This window comes from Gymnogyps californianus, chromosome 8, assembly GCF_018139145.2.
Source record: "Gymnogyps californianus isolate 813 chromosome 8, ASM1813914v2, whole genome shotgun sequence".
NCBI lineage: Eukaryota > Metazoa > Chordata > Aves > Accipitriformes > Cathartidae > Gymnogyps > Gymnogyps californianus.
In genome coordinates, this window is record NC_059478.1 from 17,284,814 (window position 1) to 17,310,464 (window position 25,651).

A 25,651-nucleotide genomic window follows, 5' to 3' on the forward strand; every position below is an offset into this window, starting at 1 on the left:
TATTCTGAAGAATGTGCTTCTCTGCCATTTCATTGCTGCTACTCTTTTTGTACGATCCCCAAGGGGAAATTCCTATTGGACCTAAAAGATGTTTCACTTGGCACCAACAGAAAGTAAACTGGAGAGGTAAGACAAAGGGTGGTTGGGTTACAGACTCACCCAAAGGGACAAGACCAGCTATGGAAAGGGTGCGCTTTAAGGACAGGAAGATCTGCTGCTTTCTCAAGTTCTACTCAATGATTTCAATAAGATTTCTTAACACAATGTAGCGTAGCTCTTGCCAGTTCAACATGAGAAATTCATTAGTAGCAGAGGCTTGAAGCTGGTTGAACACACACGCACAAAAACGTAGATATGGATAATGCACTTTGCAACAAACATGCTGATAGTCACTGGAAAAATATTACTATGGTTTTGTTTTGAATCTTACAATTTAAGTCTTAAACCTTTTTAGTTCAAAGATTTGAAGGGTGGGTCGGAAGAGAGGGAGGGAAGAAGGCAAAAACAAGCAAGCAAGCAAGCGCACACCCAAAGATACTTTTCTGTTTTGGACTGATGAAGAAAAACTTGTCTGTCATGAAAAGAACTAGTGATCTAATTCACTCTGTAAATGAAAAATGGTCGTTAATCACGACATTACATACTTGCCTATCATCTGATACAGTGATTTTAAGTAACTGTTAAGATTCTTCTAAAAAGAAAAAGAAAAATCCTTACCTCAGTTGTTTTGCATAGTTTTGCTCAATTTCTATCCTTTCTTTTACAAATTTTGCGTATTTCTCCAAGAAGTCAATGCCCCACTGCGTATGCTTGTCCAAGTTATCAAACTGATCCTTTAAAAACAAGAGGAAACAAAAATACCCAGAATTAGTTAAGAATCACAGCAGCACCTGAAACGACATATAATTTATTTATGAGTTGTGCTGCGAGGGAATGCTTGCTCCTTGAACAGAAGTTATTCAAGTTATAAACCAGTCATGTATATATATACACCAGCCATATACCAGAACAGTAAGCTGTATGTGCAGGCACAGATCTACCTCTTTCTGTAAAAACAGCTCTAAATACTTGCATTTTAAGTTGCATGCAATCTTCGATCATTTTCACAATGCAAATGTGTCTTTTTTTCCCCCTAAAAATCCTTTAATTCAAAAGTGGATCTTTTCCACCAAGATAATGAAGACATAACTGAAGATCAGTGTTAGGTAAATAAGAGACTGTTCCACAGAAGAGATGTGTTTGGCAGTTTTAAAACACAAGAAGTTGTAATTTCATTGGACACAAAAAATTACTTCCACTCTTACAATTACCCACTGAAAGAAAAATAATATAAATTATAGCTGCATGACTAAGTTGGGTGTAGTCTGCATATGAAAAACATTTATTAAAGCAAATCTACATACACAGTTCATGATCAGCTCTAGCAAAAGATTCCAAAGAAAGCAAACCTGTCCTTAGCCATTAAGAAAGTTATAGCAAAGCAAAGGCACAAAACAAAGAAGAGAAACAGTCAAAAATAAATGACGCTTGCAAAAAAAATTGGGGGATTTTTTTAATACATTAAATCATCTTCAAAACCAATCTTTCACTGTATTCTGTACTGATCAACAGGTGGAAAATACACTAATTAGGACAAGTTGAAAATTCAAAAAACAAGTGGAAATATGGAGGTTAGGAATTAGACAGGAATGAATAAAGGTACAAAATACAGCCTAGCAAAAATTTTATTCTAGCACATATTTGTATTTTACGCTAAAAAATCTGCCACAGTGGAAAAATCAAGGATTTTCAGCTTACGACAGCATTTACCGTAAATTTTTCTTAACAATTACTTAGTAATCCAAAAAGACAAGCAACTGCAAGATCAAAGTTTGTGTCCTGTGTATGCTGAATTAAAATACACTTCAGGGTAAATTTAAAAAATAAAAAGTAGAAAAAGGAAAAAAAAGCTAGACAAAGCATTTGAAGGCAAAGTTTAAACTTACACAAAAAACTGAGGGGTGTTTATCAGAAGCTGTGTCTTGCAGATTCAGTAACTTGCCTGAACCTAATGAATTATGTCGACCTTTAACATCAGTAATTTAAGTTCAATTTCAACATGCAGTAGGATGATCTGAAGTTAAATCAAAAAATGCCATAAAATGCTGCAGGGCTTAAGACTCAAGGAAAACGTATTCACTAAAAGAGATACCAAGACAACACAACTATACACAACCAACAAGAATAATAAAAAAAGAACATAATGGGATTAAGGTTGCTCTCAAATTTTGCCTTGCGGCTCTTAGTAACCTACACCATGGACTAACAATCATGGCCGTTAGTGTCTTGAACACTTCAATCCAATGGCATGCAAGTACTGCCACCAAAAGCACCCATCCTGTTCCACTACCAGCCATGTGCTCCTGCCTCTGCATCACTCTCTCCACCAAAAACATAAACACTTTCCCTGACCTGTTTCACCAGGGAACCATATAAACAGCCAAGAGACAGGAGAGGGAGTAAAGACAAGAATTTAATATATTCGGGAAACCACGGCCTGTATCTCATTGTTCTGATGCACCCACTTTACACCATTTCCACACTAAGTATCTTTTCTCAAATAAAGTGACATTCCTGCTATTGTTTATAGAAAAGTTGCATGTGCATTGTTTGTGTGTGGGAAGAGGGAGACAGTTACCATGCTGTAGGGTCAAACCACTGTTGCATATTGCATAAAAATACACCATCAATCTCAAGAAGCCTTTCTTTTTTATATTCCACTCATTTTTGTAATTACTCTGACAACATTAACCTGGCATCCAAAAGTTGTTTTCAAAAGGTGCTTTTGGCATGGAGCCAACATCCAGTACCATTAAGAAGAACTGACTTCCTTCAGTGCACAGCAGAACAAAGCCTTTGCTGTCCTACTTAGGCTCTTTAGTCCACAAAGCTCTCATTTGCTGCTAAGGTTTCATTAGCATCACGGAACACCACATTAACTTATGTTTCCAAACATGTAACCAGAGAGGATGGCTTTCCAAGTATTTTGTTCAAACAAAAAAGGACTCTACTGGTCAAAATTAATTCTCTGCTACTAACATGAAAGTGGAATGGAAAAAAGTGAATACATTTGACATGCTATTCTCCCCTCATGCTTTACTGGAAGTATTTCATCACTGACCGAGTGCCAAAAACTCTTCCTTTCCTCAACTCCTCTTTTTCATCCGATTCTAGAAACAGTACGCTCTGTGCAAAGACAGCTTTGTAGAATTATCCCATAGCCCCTCAAGGGAAGAAAGAATTTGTTCCCTCCCTATATGAGGAACATGCATAGAACACGCACAGAACAACCTGAATGGAGTAAATCCCATGTAAGAAAAAAATTAAAACCCATTAGCTATCCTCACCACTCTGTGGACCTTTACATTAGTCCAGCTCCTCCGCCATTATTGACATCTATGAAACTACTCATGGATGCATTAATGATCTCCCAGATAAGGAATGGAAATCCTAATTTAGTGAGCCATTAGTCCACATTTACTGGAATTAAAAAAAAAAAAAAAGTAGTAGTACGTTCCCACTCTTCAAAAGAGTGAGACAGCTTCACGTCAGTTTGTTCACTGCCATTTTTTGGTCAGCAATTATATTATGCACTATCTTAGAATGAAGCATACAGTATGAAGGATAAAAAAAATAATACTTTCAAGAAGTACCAAAGCATTTTCTGAAAACTAGCTTATAAATGACCAAAGTTGGATGCCTTTTAAAAAAAAAAATCTACAGATGATTTGTAGATTTGTATTCAAAATAAAAACACTATAATAAACTCTCACATAAACATTGATTCCTTGGATTAAACTGGACATACCGACAATGTCTCTTAAGTTCTCTAAGTCACGTATGTACTGTGGAACAGAGCTCTGAATTAACAGATAAAGAAAATATATTAAGCAAACACATCAGCTTCACAGTTTTTCAAATTCTCTATAAACAACGAACCAGCGAATGAAAGTCCACAGTCACAAAAATCACCTTACACTGCTCAATAATGACACAGATAAATGAGCAAAAGATAAAGGCAACATCAATGAATAAGCAGAAAGGAATGGCCTTTTCAGAGAGGTTTCTAGAGGTGAGCTACAAATTTACTCATGGTCCTTTCAACTTCTCTCTAGAAGCATCCATGTTTGAGCTCTGGGCCTAGATTAAGCAAAAAGTTTCCTTTTCATCCAGGAACACAAGCAGAAAATCTTCCACACTGCTACAAAGGAAATCAAATCAATGCACTGAGATACAAGCCAAGCCAAGTGATATCTTGAATGGAGAAAAAAAAAGGCACAAAAATCAGGCAATACTGTACAGAGGACAAAATGGACCAAATAGTTGCAATAAAATTTAAGCCTGGAATTTCAGAATAAATGTATCAGTGTATTAATTTGTCTGGCTGCTTTATACGAAATGTGAAAAATGCATTAACTAAAGATCAGCAAAAGGCAGTTAAAAAAAAAAGAGCACATCCTACAATATCTGGCTATCTACTACCTTGATAACAAAGTATGTTCTCAACAATGTTCCAAGGCAAATATATATTGCTGTTTGTCCAGTAACTCCCCACACCCCTTAGCAGCTGAGCAGGCAATTTTTGTAAAAAGCTTTATTAAAACTGCAGCTGACTATTATTAAACTGATAAATGTCAGCTAATGGATGGTGGCCCTAAGTAGAAACTGCCCACTCAAAAGCTGGAACATAGTCCAAAGTCTCTACATCATAAACAAACAAATCTGACACTTCACAAAAAGTTTGTAGTAGGCCAATATAGACTATTCCAAAAGAAATGCTACCTCCCTAAATTCTACTTCCAGATTATTTACTGGAACCACAGATCAATGTTATGAATACTTCAGGTATGCAGTTCTAAACTTAGCAGGTTTTTGCAGATATCAGGAAGCTTTACAATAATAGCAGCTGAAGCATCAAAGCAAGGAGCTAAGCTGAATCAAATCTGCACCAAAGACAAAAGAGCCTTTCCTGGGTTAAACTCAAGATTTGTTCTCCCCCTGTTAAGAGACACCTGTTTTTTTCCCCAGACATGCCTCAAGAACCAATAAAAAGAAAAACATGGAGGATCTCTTCAGAGGGATGAGCATGGAGGTAATGCTACAGCATAAATACCAAACCTTTAGTCTTCCTAAAGCTATCACAGTAGCTAGTCCAGACACTGTTTTATATGAGTTTCAAATAAAAGGCATTAAACCAGATTCAGATTTTTAAAGAGTTAATGTTCCCAGTTTTCATCAACTTTGGAAAGCATTTCTACTTGCATTAAAAGCTAGGACTGTGATATCAAATTCTGTAAAAAAAAAAAATTTCTGCTTTACTAAATGATTCCTTTACAATAAACTCTAGTTTACTGCATCAACATCAAATTGCCGATTAGTCTCCATTTCACTGACCTCTGTTTTGATAACCTCCAGACAACACAGCTGAAAGCCTTAAGAATCATACTAAACATAGAACTACATCAGCTTACAAGTTTAAGCAACTGATCTCAATTAATTACTATAATTAATTAAACCTGCTATATTTTTAAATTATTTAATAAAACATTTTAGTTTAAATCATGACACTTCGCATTAATTATGCTACCATCATTTTATTCTCTTTTGACTCAATTGTACATCATTATTTCCACACTTTTATCTGACCACAATTTTAGTCTGCAGTTACCCAAGTGATATTATTTGCAGTTTTGAAGCACTGGTACAAGATTAGTTTTTTTCCCAATTCTTTGTTCTCCAGGCTGCATAGCTTCGCTAGCCTAGACTTCCGATTCAGTGAGTGGGAGATTAAAAGCTCAATCCCATATTTAGCTAAATTCTTAACACTTATGCAGTCCAGTATAAGGAAAAATATACTATGCCCTAACAAGATTCCACAAAGAAAGTGTTCAGAGCAAAGAAAAGCAGGAATCAGGTCTTTTCAGGGAAAACACCCAAAACATTTGGCACCAAAAAAGCCCCAGTGCATTTGTGGATAGAAATGTTGTATTTTATTATCACTTTAGGAAAAGTAACAAATTACTTGACCACACAAACTGCAAGTCCACAGTAATCCAACTGAGAAAATGTGGCTGATTATATAACTCAGCATTGATCATAGCAGTCCTTGTTTACTCAATTAAAGCCCACGAGGGTTTCTCAAATGAACCTGAATTATGGATAAATTTAAATGATAGGTTAAATTCTGCACAATGTCCTTCCTTCCTGCATCAGCAGTACTGCAGAAGACAAAAAGACCCAACTCTATTCAAGAAGTTAAATACTTTAAGTTATAAAACATTATAAAGTGACTACTTCACATATTAAGACTTTATCAAACTCTTTTCCTGAAATATCTGAAGTGTTTCTATAAAACATTATGCAGCTTGCTTTTTGCTTTTTTCTTTTTTTTTTAAAAATAAAGATCAAGGCCTTGAATTAAGTTCAAATGATTCAATATTTTACATGAATGAGATGACTCCGGGTAATTTAATTTATTTAAAAAAAAAAAAAACTTGCAGCATTTGTGCGAAGAACTACTTGATGTGCTACATTAAAAATTATGGGAGCCATAATCAAACATAAATATATTAATGAGAAGTTACCAGTATTAGTATAGTATACCTTTCCCTATTTGTCTTCAGGACAAATTAGATTATAAAATTTTCATTAGAGTATGTTACGCTAATATATTTCTGGCAATACATTTCAGTTTTTCTCATCTTTGAAACCTCTTCAGTGCCTAATTGTTTTTGTTTTCTACTTTTGTCTCTATCTTTATGCATTCCTGCTTCCTTTTCTGTTCTAGGATAATAGCTCTTCTATTTTACTGTCTGAACTGATTATCACTTCTCTCTCTTCCTGCCCGCTTGTTTTTATAATTATCAATTTGGTCTTCTGGTCTTTCTTTTTCCCTTGCAACTGCAATGTGCTTCTTCCTAACAGGCAGACAAGAACTGCTTCCAGCTAAACAGTAGTTTATTTTTTTTAAACATCCTGTTAGTTTTACATCTAAAAACTAACAAAGGGCTGTTTCTATATCAAGAACAAAACAGAAAGTGTCTTGCTTTTCTGCTTTCTATGAGTTCTGGATTGTAGCTTCCAGACTAACCTGCAAATTATACCTCATTCGTCTCTGAAAACAATCTATGTATTGAAGTTAAGAGTGGAAAAAATGTGGCTATGAGCAAACTTAAAGGTGAAGCATTTTATAGACTAGAAGATTAATCTCAATGAGAAGGTTCAGAGCAGCAACATCAAAAACAACAGCTACACTGGAAATAAAGCAGAGGCACTCAGATTAAGATGAAAAAAACTAGTTACAGGTGCATATACGTAAACTAAATAGCACTTCACATTTTAATTTCATATTAAAACAAAACCTCAGTGTAGACTGTACAGGCAGGATAGTATGAAGAAAATCTACGAGTCTTTCGGAGACATAAAAAAGAAAAATAATTCCTAAAAAGAACTTCCGAAAACAATTTGTAAACTGACCTCCAGGACACAGAGCTATTTTGCTTGCAAAAATTAAGACACCGGTGTTAAAAGTAAACTGTATGTTGCAGCTTGAAAATATTTAAGTGAGAAACTCTGCTAGAAATGCAGACTTAAAGTGCTTAATATGCAAAAGGAAAACAATGGGAATTAAAAAATTACTTTTAGCTGGATGAAAGACTACTTTGCTCTAAGGAGTAAATTAATAAATTCATAGCATGAATGCAGTATGAAAAATCCGTTTGATTGTTAAACTTCTGTATGTATTCTTAAAAAGCAATACCACTGTCAACTTTGATTTTTAAAAGTCAATTTCTATGATTAGAGAAATGTTTGCATGATAAAGTGAGCAAACAACTCAAAAGTAGTACTGAACTGCTGGAGATCTAGCCATGCTGTAAGACAACACATACAGCAAGTCAGGTTTCTAAAGTGAAGCTAAAAATGGAGAGCCACAATTGAGGAAGAGAAATACAAAGTCTATGCTTGTCTCCTTAAAGATCTCAGACCAGCAGCAAAGGAACTGCTTTGGAAACTTTTGATGGGAAGTCAGTTCTGGCAGGAGGGGATATCTTGTTTGGCAGCTAACAGCTTCACAGGTGTGACAGACACATTTATTTTCCAGGAAAGGGCAGGAATTTACCACAGACAGAAGAGGAGTAGAAACATTTGTGACTGCTTTTGGAATGAGCGGCCAGAACCACAACAGAATCCAGTTCTGCACCCGGACATGAGCAGATCAGCTGGAAGACATTAGAGATTGGCGTTAGAGATTACAGCTGTGCACACCAGTTCACCCATGCCACAATGTATCAGTTGGACTAAGGATTAGATTTTAACAGCCTTAATTTTCTACCAGCAGAGCAAATTGATTGAAACAGTTCACAGCTGGGACACTGAACACCAATGTTAAGACAAGAGAGGAAAGGAACACGCTGCCACAGAAGGCATCTCAACAACCGCTCCTATTTGGAGTGCTCCACTGGACAGCTTATGAATCACCTCCAGAATTATTCAGTTAATGGATGGGCATGTTCATATGAAGTAAAACAGTGTTTTTACCTCACTGTATCAGGACGCAAACTTAAGTGAAGAAATATTCAATTCTTCGCAAGTTTACCTACAGGTCTGCTTTCTGTTTCTCTTGGGGGACTCCCACTCTGTCTTCCCGTGGCAGACTCACCTCCTGCCTCACTCCCACTCCGCAGGGAGGGCGGTTTCCTAAATGCACTGTCTCCTCCTCAGGAAGTTCTACCAACACAGTGCGCAGTAGCCAGAACATGATTACAGGCATCCTTCCTCTCTGCTAGCCATCACAGCCTCTTCACATTGTGCTTGTCAATGAACAGGGTTGTTCGTTGTGGGTACGTATCAGCTTTAATTTAACATCTTTACCTACAAGTTAGTAAGGAGGCAAGATACTCTGTCCCAAGCAAACAGAATAGTCTTCCTTACCACCACCAGTTGAGAAAAATATAAACACACACACAAAGCAGGTATCACTAACCATACACCCCTGCTTGTAGAATACAGGCATACATAAAATATATACCAGGAAATCCTACTTTGAAAACTGGATCAGAATGCACTCACTTAGCTTTCAAATAGCCCCTTAATCTCATTAAACTTTTAACTGAGAAGAAATTTGTTTAAAAAAAAAAAAAGATTTTTTTCACATATGCTCTTTATTGAGATCTTAAAAATACTTGAGTCTTATTTGAATTTGAACCAAAGCTTAATTCTGAAACAGTAATTCTCCACTTAGTTCTACTTTAAGCTTAATTCCCACTTTAACACACATCAGACCATTTTCAAACAGCTCTGTCCAAGACAACAGCAGATCATAAATCATATAAATATGTTTTCAAGCATTGTTGGATTAAAATAGTTGCCACTTTAACACAGGGACAGCACTACACTTGCCTTCTATATACTAAGGACATAATTATGTCCATTCCCCTAAACAACAAGAAATCTTATTTTCACCATAGCCAAGCCAGAAAGCAGGCACTTCCCGAGTGTTCTGAGAGTGGCTGAATGCTGTTAATAACAGACACAGGCATAAGTAGATTTTTAGTCCTAGTTACGTCGCTTGTAAAAGGAGCCAGGAAGACTAAGTTTAACCATAAATGAAGCGTGATACAATACATCACATTAAAAAAATATTACTGTCTGTAAAATGCTTAGAGATGCTGTTGCTCATTATAAGAAATACCTGGAGAAAATCCCATGTTTGCAGTAACACAGGAATAACACAGAGTATAAAGCAGTTGGGCTATATATCAATTAAGCAGTAGAATACTGAATCTGCTCTATGACCAATAGCCATGCGAGGCCTCACGTGAAGCAGAAGCTCTGTACAAAACCAGCGCATTTACCACATGACTAACGTTAGCCTGCAGAAAATCTGCAAGAACAAAGTATCTGGCTTGGAAAACAATGCTACAAGATTGCAGCAGAAGAAAACAAGTTCCACCAGCTTTGCTGCTCATTCTGTTGCAACAAGCCTGCATCCACTGCTTTGCAGGACACAATCATTGCTTATCATCTCCATCCCTTACGTGTACATATACAACTCTGTACAAGCTGTATTACAGTATGTCCAGTTGCATTACCATGAAACCCAGCTTACACTGCACTATTTAGTGAGTTTTACTGAATTAAAATGTGGCTTAAGTAAAATCACTATTAGTTTGCATATAACTTAGTCAGAGTCTATACTATAGACTATACTATGGTTGAGAACTACAACAGAGTCATAGCTCTGAACTCACCAAAAAGCCAAGATGACTGTGATAGCAAGTGATACAAATTTAAAACAAGGAAGTACTTTCTGCCAGCTAGGGGAAGTGAAAAAGAAGGGAGAGTATCAACTTCCCTGTCATCCAAATATCAGTTCCTTGTATTTATCTGCTCAACTATTAAGCAGACCTTTCTGAGGATACCATTTTTAACTGACTTAAAAACCATAAAGTGTTTAACAAGTAGGGTGCACAAATCCCATGCAGACGAGTCACTTTGGTGTGTTTCACATTTAAAGATGCGCCTTTAAGCCTTATCTCAGTGGAAGAAGTAGAAAGAAAAAATCCTGTTTGGTATGGGTTGAATCATACTGTTTATCATTCTGACAATTAGGACAAACATAGTATAAAAGTATCCGTACAGAATCCAAGCACTCAGTAACAGCAGCAGAACATCGTTTCAACACACACAGAGCAAGGTATATTCCTTATAACCTTCCTCATACATATTTAATAAAGGTGCACATTATTTAGAATATTAAACTCAAGTCAATAGTTCCTTAAACAAAATATACTTCATGGCACTATTTCCACACAGTAATTGGAGTAAACGATGAACTCATAAAATAAAACTTACAGCACAGGAATAAAACAAACATGTCCTGGTGTTAACTTTTAGATCACTTCTCACAATTACACAATAGGTGTAATTAAAATATCCAGCAAACCTACAAGAACTTGGGACTGAAATAATACATATTGGATCTTCTGGTAAACATGAATCTTTTACCTTTAAACACAGACGTAGAGATCCAGACAGAATCTCCTTATTTAGCACAGCTCTGATAAGCTGTTTCAAGTACTCTCTCTATTCCTAATGTAGGAATATACAGTGAATGCAACTGGAATATAAGAAGGTATTTCCTAGTGTTATTATCAGCTCCCATCGGACAGATTTAAGATGAAGGCATATACCTTACATTTGTTGCTATTGGTATTCTAAAGATACAACTGTACTATACAGATTGTCAACAAATATTTGCTCTTCTAAATCACTCAGAGTAAGATATCCACACACAGGTATTCTGATCAGCTCTTCAATTTTATTAAACTGAATCATTAGCCTTTTGTTGTTTAGGAAAGGCTGCAAATATTAACACAATTAATCACCACAGACTCTGATCTGAGCACACTCACTTCCCATTAAATGGGAGCAGACACCATTCAATGCTTCAGAAGATCAGAGATCACTGGGGACAGGTTAGGTAAACAGTTATGAACTGGAAGGCTCACCTGTTAACTGATTCACCGTATACTGTTTGGTTTTGTCAACTCAGACTAGGGGATTTTTCTGTAAGAAGTCCTACTCTAAGCTGAACTTCCCTTTTCAGTATCACCTGTGAATATTTTAGCATTCAAGAGAAAGAATATACAAGCCACACCTTTTCCCCTTCACAAATATCTTGCAAACAGTAGTAAATACTTTTCAAACTTGATTATAAAACCAGATCCATATACTTAACAGGAAATTAACATGGCAGTAAATTAGAGCCTTCCTATCTTCTTTGGAACATTATTTCAGATAAAGATAACACCCGGGGCAGGGGACAAAACCAACAACAAAAAAATCCAAATCCACAAAAATCATCCTCAATTCACAATGGAATCTACTGCACTCATTGTTTTTAAAGCAAAATTCGTAGTAACATTAACATAACTGAATAAAGAATTTAAACTAAAACCAGATGTTACTACTGGCATCTTCAAAACAATGGAATTTTTCAAGGTTTTGTGGTTCAGATAACATTAAACTGTAACACAACTTTGCTGTGTACCAGTTTATCTCAGAGATTTTAAGATATGAGCCTAGAAATACACAGTGAAGTCCTCTTATATTTCACCATAGACTTCAGAATCATAACCTGTATTGTAAGAATAACATTAAAATTATTCATAAAACTTTTTTTTCCTAGTAGAAATGTACTTTCTTTGCAAGATCAAATAATACAAACACATACTGTTCCCCTTCCAGGTTAACAAGGTATTTTTCCTTCCCAAATACCTTAAATTACAAAGGAAATTATCAGAGTGATGTAATTTAACCATAAGCATATGCACTTCCATTAGAAAAGTTACATTTTTAAAACCATAAAAAACCCTCTTACAGCATATTTGGACATTGAAGTTGCATATACAAAAGCTGAGTACAAACTTCAGTGTACTGAAAAAACCTCACACACTTTTAAACTGTCATAGCTAGTTTCTCATTCTTTCCAAAACATATACAAAGCCCAAACTCAAAACAGCTCAATTTCATACTGTTTCTGTAATCCGGCATAGCAATTACATCAGTATTAAAAAGACAATGGGCTCCATAAATATATTCCACACCACTGCAGGAGTTCAATACTGAAAGCAAGCAAATCTATAGCATAATCAGTGCAAATATTTCTGAAGCAAGACAAATAGTACTCACATTCAGGAGAGAAGTAAACATGGAACGACAGGGTCACATCTGGCAATACTGACACCAGACTGCATCCATTTCTTTTTGGAGAGCCGATTTCTTTTTGAGAGCCAATCAAATAGCCAATGTAGAAATTAAAAGGTACTTCAGCAGGAGCCTACCTTCTGCAGTTATTTCCTTCCTGACTAAACTAATAAAAATACAAGGGTATTCACACTGAAATACAGTGGAGATCAGAAAGGTATAAACAAGCATCAAATCTAGGTACTTTATCTGTGACTGAAGCAGAAGCGTCTTGGCCACTTTTTCCCTCTCATAATTCTCAGGATCATTTTGTAATCATCTTCTAATCTAATTTTTTCATCTCCTAACTACTACTTACCTTTTAATGTCTTCTTTAAGCCTCTTTTGCACAATTTACCCTACTGACATAACTTCACTGTTTACTCAATAGGCAGACACTGAGAACCTTCTCTCTGCCCTAATCAAGAAATACTTTGGGAAACCAATTTAACAACAACATTTTAAGCACTATGTTAATTCTATACTCCATACAAAGCAGCTTGTTCCACTGATAACAGCCACAGAAAAACTGCTACTGTAGTAAATAATTAGTAGGTTTCTTTCCTAATGACTTTTCAGTATTACCAAATCAGAAATAATAAAGAGCAAAACAGTAAAAAAGTGCTCAACAATATACTGGAGATGTAGTTCAAAATTCAATTGCAGATCAGCACAGTAACTTGCTACGAATCATAGTACTTCCCTTTCAAAATCCAGTTCCAACCAAAGAACCCTATAAAACTAACACTCCTTACTACACATCAACCTGTTAGTAGAAGAAAGTGGCACAGTCTTTTTCTCATCTAAAGATGTGGAACCTCTCCTGTATTTTATGTCATTGCCACATCACATTCTTTATGTCCTATATGGAAAATGCAACTATTTGTAATTTCATTCTTCAACATGAAGTGCTACTCATGTCTTTACTAAGTACTCATTTCACTAAGTCCTCAAGGAATTAAAATATCAAAATATTAAACAGTAAGTGATAAATTTCAGTAAATAATCAATGTTCTAGGAACTGTCATAAAATGCTAAATAAATTCTGACAAACAGCCTCAAATATTGAATAAAACATGAAATAATGACAAAACCACAAAACCTTTTCTTTTACACTGAATAAAACTGTTATGTCTTTTCTTATTACATTGACTATAAAACTGAAACCATCTAATTGCATAGGGGAGTTCCAACATTGCTTTTAACATTATGAGCTTGATTAAAAACCCACTGAAAATTGATGTTTTGTATCTGGGGAGCCTTAACACTTTATATCCTAGCAAAAACATTTTCAAATCAGTGATTAAAGCATGCCAATTTGTAATCAAAAACACATCAGGATTTTGTGGCAGAAAAAATGCAAGAGAAGTGTCTTTTCCCTACGTATCTCTTTTTTTATTTCATAAATCATTACATATCAATGTGTAAAACCATGCCTATTTTTTAGAAAGAAAATAATTAAAACCAAAATAAAATTTAATTAGTCATTTTCTTACTGTGTCAGTACCTGAATTCAAATTAGCATATAATGGGAAATTAAAGACACTCCCCAGCCACCCGTTTTTTCTGAAGAGAATTACTTGGGAAGGAAGCAAGAAAATCTCAAGAAAAGAGTTCAAAGACAACTCCATAGCATTCCTGCAAAGGAGGAGAACACTATCATAAATGTTTTTTATTTGTAACTCTCATCCCCATGAGTCTCAGATAAATACTAAATATTTAAAATGTTCAGAAGATCATTTATCAAAATATAGTTGACTGAATTTTGAATGTTCTTCTGTATCACATATGATATCACAAAACAGTCACATGAAGCATTTATTTCCCAGATGCTTTAAAATGTTTGATAAGAATAAGCAAAATTATTATACTTCTACAAGAGCAGAACGGGCAATTTACATTAAAAAAACCACAAGGTTTATTGTGACAGCAAAATTTGTTTTCATATCACAAAAAAGCATAAACAAAATATTTAACTCATAGATTGAGATACATTAAACTATTTCATACCAAGATTAAGTATCTCCACTCTCAGCTTCAAAGTAAGTTAATAAACTGAAACAAAGGTAGCAAAACTGCATCAAGTAACAGTCAAGAATATATTTTTATCTTAACCTGTTAGCAGTATCCTGAAACGTCTCTTTAACAATTAAATCCTCAATGCAAAGTTTTTACTTCAGAATGCTAGATTTCTTCTATTTCTTTACTCTGAAGCAACTTCACTCCTCTGCGAATTGAAAATAACCTTGTACTGTCTAGAAAGATTTATATAGGGAGAGAAAAACAGAAGAGAAAGAATACTGCTTACAATTCGATCTTCCTATCTGAAGGAGTCATCCAGAGAACTAGATTTTAGCCCAAGTCATTTAAATGAATGTGACCCTGATGATAATGGCATGAAACACAGGTTAACTCTTGGCATTTCTTAAACTGCAAAAAGAAAGCCTATACTGTAATAAAATTTATTTTCAGCTCTGAAAGTTATAGTGGACTTGGTTTTATTCTAATTGTTAGAAACTCAGTTTTCAAATTAGATTATATATATGCAGGAACCAACTCACGTGACACGTGCCCAGCACTTACACTCACACATTTTGCATTAGTCCATTAGGCTGGAAATACTCATTTGATATCAACCTGTTACAATTAAAAATGCAGTCCTAATAGTAAAATTAAAGTTTCTCTTTTTTTGTTACATACAATCCAAAATTTTTATGCCTCTCAAGAATACATAGTAGCACAAACCCATAACAAATACTTGAATCTCTAGCATTCCACAAACCGATCATTCACACAACAATTCAATTGTTTGGATTGTTCCAGTATCATCCAGTTCATAGAGGCAATCGCTAGTAACAAGCGAGCAATTTAAAAATAACTTAATGCTCTCTAAACTGCTATAGTTCTCAGCATCCATCTTTATGGTTGTCACCATCATTAGTTTCATTTGTTCTACTTGCACTTTAAAGTCATGCTGAGATACAATATACTAATATCTTAATAATCACACTTTTAACTAAGCCTATATGAAGTGTTTTGATTGATATGGAACTTTATTGCTCATGAGTATTGCAAACATCTCACATCAAGGATTCCAAACTCAACAATAAAGTAAAATGTTAATTAAAATGTTTTTCACCATGCTGCAAAACAGTTTTCCCCATTTCAACGAACTACTGGAGAGATTACACAATACACTTATCACCACATCTGCAGTCATCCCTGATTTCTGAATCTGTGAATCTTAGAAACAACTCTATTCATTTTTACAACTGTAATGCGTAAACTAATAACAGCTTTTTTGCAATAAAATGGATGTAATAGGTAAAGAACTCAAATAGAAACAAGTAGATTCTCAGTAACTACAGCAGAATACTGAATAGCAATAAAACTGGGCCACAACATCAATAAATGCACAACTAGTACACAAACACTGAGGTGAAATCAGGCATATAAAATCATAGAGAAAATACTGAATAAAGGTGCTTTTCTCAAGATGTAACTTAGGATTCCTAATATTAATGTAGGGTAACAGCATACCAAATGTAATTCAAATAAACTACTTGCAGCTGAAACAGTAATCTGTTTCCAGCCAGATGAATGTAATTGGATGAGCCGTACTACCTTCTGTGTCAGCTAGTATTAAATACAGCTTTACTGGAAATGTCTTTTCGTATACTGTCCTTAAGGTTTAAAGCCAAAAGATAAACTCATAAACTTCACATTTAAGCACTATATAAAACATATCTACCATTGTTTCCACTCAAAAAAGTTAAAGCAATGATGGCTACTGAAAGTGTTCTTCATATGGCAATACTGATTATGAAAGCCTGCTGAAATATTAACGTGAAAGCCTTCGGTAACACCTTTCTAAGATGTTGCAGTTGTTTCATACCGTATAATAGAGATGATAAACCACAGCTCATACAAAGCCCAGGAGAAAACTGCACACGTCAGAAAGCATGCTGTACCCCAAAAGAAGACCTTCTTACAAATAACTTTATATAACTGGTACTTCTTCATTGTTAACTTGCCATGCTAACTCTTTATTCTTCTACTTTCCTCATAAAATAGAAGTTAATACTAAGCAGAAGACAGAAGCTAATGCTGTTGAAGCAACTGAATGAATTGTAACTCTAAAGAGATAAAAAATTATGAATAAAAATAACATAAGAAGATAGTCAAAATAAAAATGGAGCAAGTAAATCATTAGGAACTTCTGGCAAATGAAGATAAAAAGAAATTGTTTTCAGGAAAAAGAAAAGCAGAATCTCATGGCAAAAAATTGCTTAATACGTTAGGGTGCCATTTCCTGGTATAAACTTACCATTGCATTAGGTTGTTTAGTGGCAGAGAATATTGAAAGATAAAGGATCCAACTTCAAGCAAAGCCTCAAACCCTTTACTTATGACAGGAATATACAGATTTTTATTTAGATTTTTCAAGTGCCCTCATCAGCTCTCTGCAAAATATAGTAACAACTAAAAAAAAAAATTATCTCTTGCAATGAGGTTAAACTGCATACTGTACTACTTTGAGATAATTGAAATCAACTGGAAATAAATGAAAAATTTGCAAAGTGCTCTTGAAGAAATGCTTTAAAACTCACCACCTCACTTAAAGAACAAAAACCCCTTTACACCACATGAAACTGTTTTATGTTGATTGCTTTAGGACAGATGAAGCCTGCAAGTGTTCTGTCTTTCCTTTGTATTTCATTACGGTGATCAATAACAAAACAAAAATTTACAGAAGTTTAAAAATATGCAGTCATTCCTCAATGTTTAACAAACAAAATATGTAACCAGAACTGAAGATAAAGTATTCCACAGCAGACATTCAGAAATTAATTACTGAAATGCCACCTAAAAATCCACTGAAATTAACAAGTTCAAGGGTACTTTGTATTGACTAAGAGGAATTAACAACCTAAGAAAGGATAGGAAGAAACAATATTATGAAAAGCTATGCTGTCTTCCTAACAGAGTAACTGGTACCAGTCCTAAAAGTATCACAGGGAACATCCAAACAACTGTCAGATTAACTCAGAGATATAGGAGCATGATCCTCTTCCCACAAGCGAACAGAAGTCAGCAAAAAATTAAGCCTCTTTTCCAATGACCTAATGAAGAAAAACAGTTATGAAAGCCACAAGCTTCAGGTTTGACTTATGGTCTGATTATGTCTGCATGATAAAAGTTTGAAATGCTGAGTACAAAGTACTACAAATAGTCTATCAAGATCATAAAAAACATTTACATATAAGGTCTTTGTTAGAAATTCACTGTTCTCAGTTTCCCAGCATCCAGTATAGCATCCAAACTAATAGCAGTACTCCCACCTGAGGTCTGTATAAAGGTAAAACAGCAGCTCTCCTTTCAGAATTAAAACTCAAGGTTGAAACTTGTGTTTGAGGCAGTGATATTCCATTGTAGCTCATTATTGAAAAAAGCATGAATGCTGGCTATCACCTTCAGTTGATTACATAGTTTCTCAAAAATTGCAAGGCATTTTATACAAATGATGTCAAGATGTATTCATTACACAGCCCACCATTACAGCCTTGCAGTGTAAAGCAGACAGAACATGGAAAAATGTTTTATCGAAGAATCACTAAGCATAAATACCACTGGCATCTCATCTTTTTAAGACTTTATTTTAAACCTCTAAGAAAATTACTTCAGTTCAACTATTGAAATTTCAGTGAAACTAAATGACATCCCCTCAGAACCAAAGTAATTGAAAGTCACTGGGTGCTAAGCCATCCAAGCACAAAGAGCAGCTAGCACACTCAGCCTATCATTGTTTTTGTTTGCACTTACTAAGGTTTTAACATACAGAGCGAATTCCTGGTTTTACAAGACTCCAATTCCAATCCACTGATTGGATGTTTCTTCCAGTAAAAACTTGTTAGTTACACACAACTACTCCTACCTCACTATTTTCCTCTCAGGAATGCAGAAGATAAAGCTGAAACTCGGGGAATCACACTTGTATCTCTCAAGTGCTAGGCTAGCACCAGAGCAACTGCAACATTGTTCCTGGAAACAGAGAATCATTACACTCCCTAGCACCAGTACCAAAGTAAAAATGTTTCTTAAAAAGCCATTTTAGAAAGAAGTTGCCCTCATTATTAGAGAGAGATCAGTCAGGAAAAAACTTCTTAACAAAGCCTCAAACTCAGGGAGATAGGTTAGAAAAATCTAGGTTATATGAATCCAATACTTCAGCCCGAATGAGAACATGACAAGGAACACAAAAGGCCTTGCAGCTTTTACAAAACAAAGCAGCAATCAAGCTAAACAAATAACCCACAACCCTTACTTCCTTTGTCTCAACCTAAAGACTTAATCAGACCACCACACCTCTTGCTACAAGAGTAACTATTTGAGTATCATACCAAAGAGTCAGGATACTTCACAAAATTGCTTGGCTTGCTTCACATGGCGACATATCTATTTAAGTTTCATGGAACTGTATAGTCTACATTCCCCTCGCATTACTTATGAAGTAGAAAAATCCCAGGCATTTGGATTTTCCTGATAAGTTACTATTTATTTTCAAGAAACTAATTTTTCCTCTTTTAAACATGCCATCTTCTTAGATATGAGACCTAACCAGATATTCCAGTCTGTTTTTTCCCATTTTATACATCATACTGAAGAACCTTTCAACAGAAGTTCATCCTTTTCTTCCCCTCCTCCAAACAAATTTGTAACACCTTCTTGACCATATTGCACAGATCTCAAATGTCATCATCTGTTTAGCAAATTTCACAGATAATAGTTAAGATAAAACTTTTAATTAATTAGATTAATTCTAAATCATTTGAGAATAAAACTTTCACCATTCATAAATCCAAGTACTAACCTATATCCTTGTTACACTAAATCCCAGTTTACAGCAGTCAAAGCTCATAAGCCTGAAAAGAGATCCCATTAAATAATTAAAGAAAATAACAAAACATCAGTAATTTTTGCTGACTTAAATAATGCAGTGCAGCACAATCTACAGGTAGAGCCAGGAAGCTCAGATGCAAAGTGGTAACTCAAGATATATTGCACATTTTACCACAGAAACACACTGGAGGGGCTGGGCAGGGTGAAAAACAGAAGACTGTCCTGTAAGATTACTTTGAAGAATGCATTAGTACTGTAATATCACTAGAGCATCTGCAGACTTAATCAGCTCTGCAATTACCCTCTCTCTTAAAAAAATCTGCTCTGTAAAGTTCCTGGTATACAATACTTAGTCTCAAGCACATTAATGAGTTTCACTGATCCTGTGAGACCTTTGCTCATAAAATGAACAAATATTGGTAAAATTAAATATATAGACAAGTATCTGCACTATTAGGGTCTGACTAAAAGTAGATCTAAGGGGGATGAGGGAACCCATACTTGACTCTTCAGAACAAAATTGTTTTATCAGTCCTCATTAACGGACTTTCATACAGTTTTCCATTTACTAATCACAAATTTGAACTTATTTTCAGAGAAAAACTAAGATAAAATATGTTTCATTAAAATGCCAATAATGTGCATCATCTCTTATCAGCTACTGCACTTTATTGCTTTGTACCTTTTATAAACTAGGGTCTTAACCTTTAGCTTTTCTTTCACCTGAGCATTTGACTTCTTTCCTGAATCTCAAATCCATATTCTATCCTAAGACTTGTTAACAATTTCTACATAATTTTTTTTTAAATCAGGCTCTTTCTAACCATTCCAATAGCTGCAATCTTTATCCATTCTCTATCCATCTCATTTCTCAATTACAGCAACATCCTTTTCTCTGGTATTGAGAGCCTATCATTTCACTCGCATACGTTTCTTTAGTGTTATCTCTCCCTGTCTCTTTGCATCTTTCTCTATTGCATCAAACATTAGCTTCTTAACCTCACTTTCAAGGGCATTGCTGGCTGATTCCAGCTCTATTACCTCATTATACCAAAGGATTACTGTTTGCTTTTCATAAGACTCCAACACTCCGTCATACATTTCAACAAGTATTTCCTGCATTCTCTTAGGTTGCTTATGTGCTAATCCTCTACAAACATGACAAAGGTCCACCCCCTTGCTACCCTTTGCTTGCAAGGCTTACCAAAAGAAACAGTTAAGATGCTGCAGTTGAGATCTTTGCCCACCATGCTGAACAATATTGGGTTTTGCACAACTCTGTCATTTGGCACGATCAGTAGATCACCCACCTTCTGCTGGAATTGAAAGCTGACTGAATTGGGGATGGTCTTTACACTCTGTGTTTGTGTAGAACACAGCACAACACAAGCCCACTATACGACTAATGCTTCTAGGCACTAAATAAATACAAACATAAAATATGCTCCAACTATTGATTACAGATGTCAAATAGCCTAAATATTCCTCTAATTGTGACTGACTTCATATAAAAAGGAGAAAAAATTGCAGGACAATTAGACGTCGTAACAGATAGCTAAAACAGGAACAATTTGTCCACTTATTATAGGAAAAAAAAGTGTTGGGCAGTAGAAACATTATCATTTCCTCTACCAGAATATCCCTCTGCTGCAGACAAAGCCAACTGCATCGTAGCACAGATATTGTCTTGGGTTCACACATACCAATTATTTTCCTACTCATAGCCGTAAGAAAATCCTACGCCACCTAGCAAATGCTTATTTGAAAACGTTATTCGAAAAGTAAAACATGATTTACCTTCTTTGAAAGAAATGAAGCATCTGGGGGAAGAATGAAGTGTACAAGAAGCATACCCACATTCAAAGAAAACCCCCTCAATTACTCTGCCAACCAGAATGTACAAAGTGAGGTTTTCACATCCACTTGAGTTGGGCACCCAGCATGAGAAAGAATCCAGCAACCAAATGCTGTCTTTCTAAAGGATTTACAAAGCAGATAAAGATCCAAAAGGCACACCCATCCTCATAGCCTTCACTCACATCTGGTTCCCCCAAGTATGCCAAAAGTAAGACTGCCTCTCAACTCTACAGTGCAATTGCTGTCATATTTCAGAAGTTCTTCAGTATTTAAGTAACACTCCCAACTCAAATCAAGTGGATGTCATTTCATTGCACAATGCTGGAAAAATATTGTTTACTTAATATGGAACTACAAAAAAGCATATTGTACTATTTCTTGTGTACCAGCTGATGAGAAGTGATTTGCATGGTACCTGCCTCCTGAACAAATACTTGCTAAGCGTAAGAATTACATGAATAGATACTATGATAAAATGGTGAACTTTCTTGTTAGTACACAGCAGATTTTGCCCATTCAAGTGAAGAGTTTTAAATGGTTACTTCAAGTAGACAGTCTGATCAAAGAGAATCAGGACAAGTTATTAGAACTCGTTGCTTTTTGTGTTTTGCTTTTAACATTTTAAAACACTATATTGCTTTGCACTTACACATTAAAGAACGCTGAATTATTCTACAAATGCAGGTATTGTTACAATATTAATTTGATTAAAAAGACCCCCAAGCTTCATTCCAATTTTACAACCCAACTAACAGAGACAAAAAGTAAGTTTACTTGCCCAAGACCACACAAGAGTTTCACAGTAAAGCCCAAGAAAAATTCAAGTCTTGCAATATTAGCTTTTTAGCTCACTGTAAGACTGCACTTCTCCTTTGAAATATGTAAAAAGTAACAAAACTATGTACAAACGTACAAACCACAATGCCAGAAAGCAGTTTTAGCAGTCGAATGCCCTTTTTATTGTAAATGACAAAGCAGAAGCAGAGTTCTGACTAAAGAAAAAAAATCAAGGAAAAAGTATTAATAAATCTCACATGTAACTATTTCAAATTTCAATATGATTGAAATTAACAGAAAAATAAGTACATCTGAAATTAAACCCTTTCTTGTTCTTGTCACCTAGTAGCAAATACAATACTGCTGCCACTCTCCTCTTAAATAGAACTTGTAGTTGAGAAAAAACAGCAACTCAGACTAACAAATTTATTGCAGATAATTCCATAAACAAAGTCAGTGTAGAGGGTCTGCATTTTAATGAAAACCAGAAGGTTTTCATTAGTATAATACTTTTTTTTTTTCCCCCCCTTCATTCTCCTCCCATCCAGCTGAAGCACTGACATGCATCTGAAGACAAACCTCTGAACTTTCTGCCAAGAGAGCACTGGGACTGGGGTACGCAAACTCACTAGGGGCAAAATGAAACAAGCTGATTGGAATTTCAGCTTTCACTGAACAATTTGTTCACCAACAGAAGGAAAAAGCTGAACATATCGGACTTTGGGGAATTCTTTTTCTACCAAAAAGAATTCAAGTTGCTGAAAAAGTAAGCACACGTGTGCTACGAACAATGAAAACTTAATCCGAAATGTGTTAAAGAACCTCCCCTCCATAGAAAAAAACAAAAGAAACCCCCAAAACCCCTGTGTTACTCAATTACTGGCTTTACCAAGCACACTAAGAAACTGCTCTGCAAATGTACAGACTGAAGTATTTAACTATTGTATTAATAACAGAGGGTCTCACTCAGATCAATCCAGTATAAGAACTAATTTAAATACACAAATGAACTTTTAGACATTTTAGACTTATTTCAGTAGGGCTACAGCATCAGTGACAACTCTACACAAGCATTAACACAAACCTTCTGTCTTACAGTATTTACGTGCAAACTGTTGAAAGCACAAATCATACCTACTTGGACACTCCTCACCAAGAACAGAAACCTGAACACATTTACAACAGACTTTTCTCTACTCATGCTTTTCCCCATACCAAGTTCTGATGGATTTGCTGTTTCAAAGGATCATTATTTTGACAGATACACTCTTCAAAGAAATCCTCTGCTTGGCTGAGATAAAAGATCTTGCAATCTCAAACAACCTCCTGCTATTCTCACTCAGGAAATCAAAATGCCAGCTGCAGCATTTAGAATCTTGATATAGGCAACTCTCAGATTTTGTATTATGAAAAAGGATACTACATACAGTTTTAAAAAGACAGAAATCTTTTTCCAGCGTTCAGCATTTCCACATTAGTAAAGTCCCATGTACGTTTGTACAAAATTCCTTGAAGAGCACATACATATCCGAGTACATACACAAGTGGGGCCATAAATAAAAACAGATGCCATTTTAATAGGTATCAGGTGATAAACAGTTTTCAAGACTGAAAAAATACTTTCTAAACAGATACTCAAGGGCACAAACACGTATGCATTCTTAAGTTATGTTCAACATCAAAACCAAACTGATAAAGTCTCAAGACAATGACTCACCCCTTCCTGGAAAAATCAGTATAAAGGTCAGATGTTTATGAACCAGACAATTGCTGGAAAAATACGGACAAACATTATTTCTAACTAAAACTCGATACAATTGTTTTCATTCCAGAGCCTGAAGTAACTACACATTCAATAATCAAGTACTTGATCCTTACATAACTTTCTATTTGGAAATCTCAGAGGTCTTCACAAGGATAAGATAAGCTGCACAATACTCCTTGTGAAAGACTAACCTCACAGAGGTTAAGCATTTTATCCAATATCTTACCCATGACAGAGGAAATGTATGGCCATCCCATGCATCTGGAAAACTCTGTAATTTCATACTTCAGCCACAAGACACATTCATTGCACACATTTGCAGACCACAACAGCAAGAACACTGAATGAAAAGAGAATCCATACAGAGTACTGCTTGCAATCTTTGGGTTAACTTGAAGGAGAAATCTGGGAAAAACACATCCAGGTTTCATCTCAAACATCTACATATTAAATAGAATATTGCCTTTAACACAGTTTATGTTAGCACGCTGGAAAAGAAGTTTACAAAAGATTAAGATTCAAAAGTACAGAAGAACTTCCACATGGGATATAGTTTGATATTTAGAACTACTTTCAACGGGTTTTTAACTGTTTAAAAAAACAATTTGACTACATAACCACACAGTCATATTAATTGTAGAGAAAGGCTTCTCAGTTTCAAACTGCTTTGAAAAAAACTTTTATCCAGCTAAAAAAATCAAATTTTCTAATCTAGTGAACAAAAATACAAGGAATTATTAAAACAGAAATGTGCTGCATAATACTAAGCTACTTTTTGAAGTCAGCTTTTTCATATTTACATTGTGGATGTTTTCCATATAATTAAACTTGGCAACTTTTGAGATTAGACAACATCACCACATAATTTATCTTCTTTTATAAAAAGAGAATATATGATTTTAAAACAAGAAGGAAACAATGTCTGAAACAGGCACTGAAAGCATAAGAAACTTTTTAACAGCTTTTGAAAAACTACTGATGCAACTGAAAATTATTTAATATTTTTGTAAATAAAACTTGGGTTTAGGCACGGAATGGATTTTGTTTAAGGAAAGATTAAAAAGAGCACATCACCAAATATTCTTTGATCTTTCTTTGGTCCAACATAACTCATTTCTAAAATAGTATTCTACAGTGCCAGTGGTTTCTTAATTATAAAAGATGGTGTGCTTCTGGCCCCAAGGAGCTCACAACAATAGTATCATTAAATCTTCTATAGCTTTTTTTTTTTTAATCATGAAATCTTAGCACAAAAGCCCTCAGCAAAATTTCTGCTTTAAATATTTATCAAGAGGTGAGAAACAGATGGCTAGACTGGTTTTACAGACTGAAAATGTTCTGACATGGTATTCAAACTCTTTTTCTGCCAACTGCTATTATGGGGTTCACAGAGGTTCGAAAGACAGAACATGCATCAAAAATTGAAAAACATCCTTCCTGGTTTTTTTTAAAGAGACAGCACAAACTCTTTAATTAATTTCCAAGGAAGTCACTTCAGAGTGCCAATCAGAGCTTCACTTGTCTCCACTCATTAAGCCAAGAACTTCATTATCAACCATTCTCCAG

At 35.1% G+C, this 25,651-nt stretch overlaps 1 protein-coding gene across 2 annotated transcripts in view; it reads right to left on the reverse strand.

Moving 5' to 3' along the window:
* The window catches only part of FNBP1L (formin binding protein 1 like), a 57,119-nt gene that overhangs the window by 26,774 nt on the left and 4,694 nt on the right, over positions 1–25,651 (reverse strand). For both annotated transcript variants that reach the window (XM_050901192.1, XM_050901193.1), the window contains exon 2: positions 718–833. In XM_050901192.1, the coding sequence (XP_050757149.1) occupies positions 718–833 (116 nt within the window). The remainder of the gene's footprint in view (positions 1–717; positions 834–25,651) is intronic.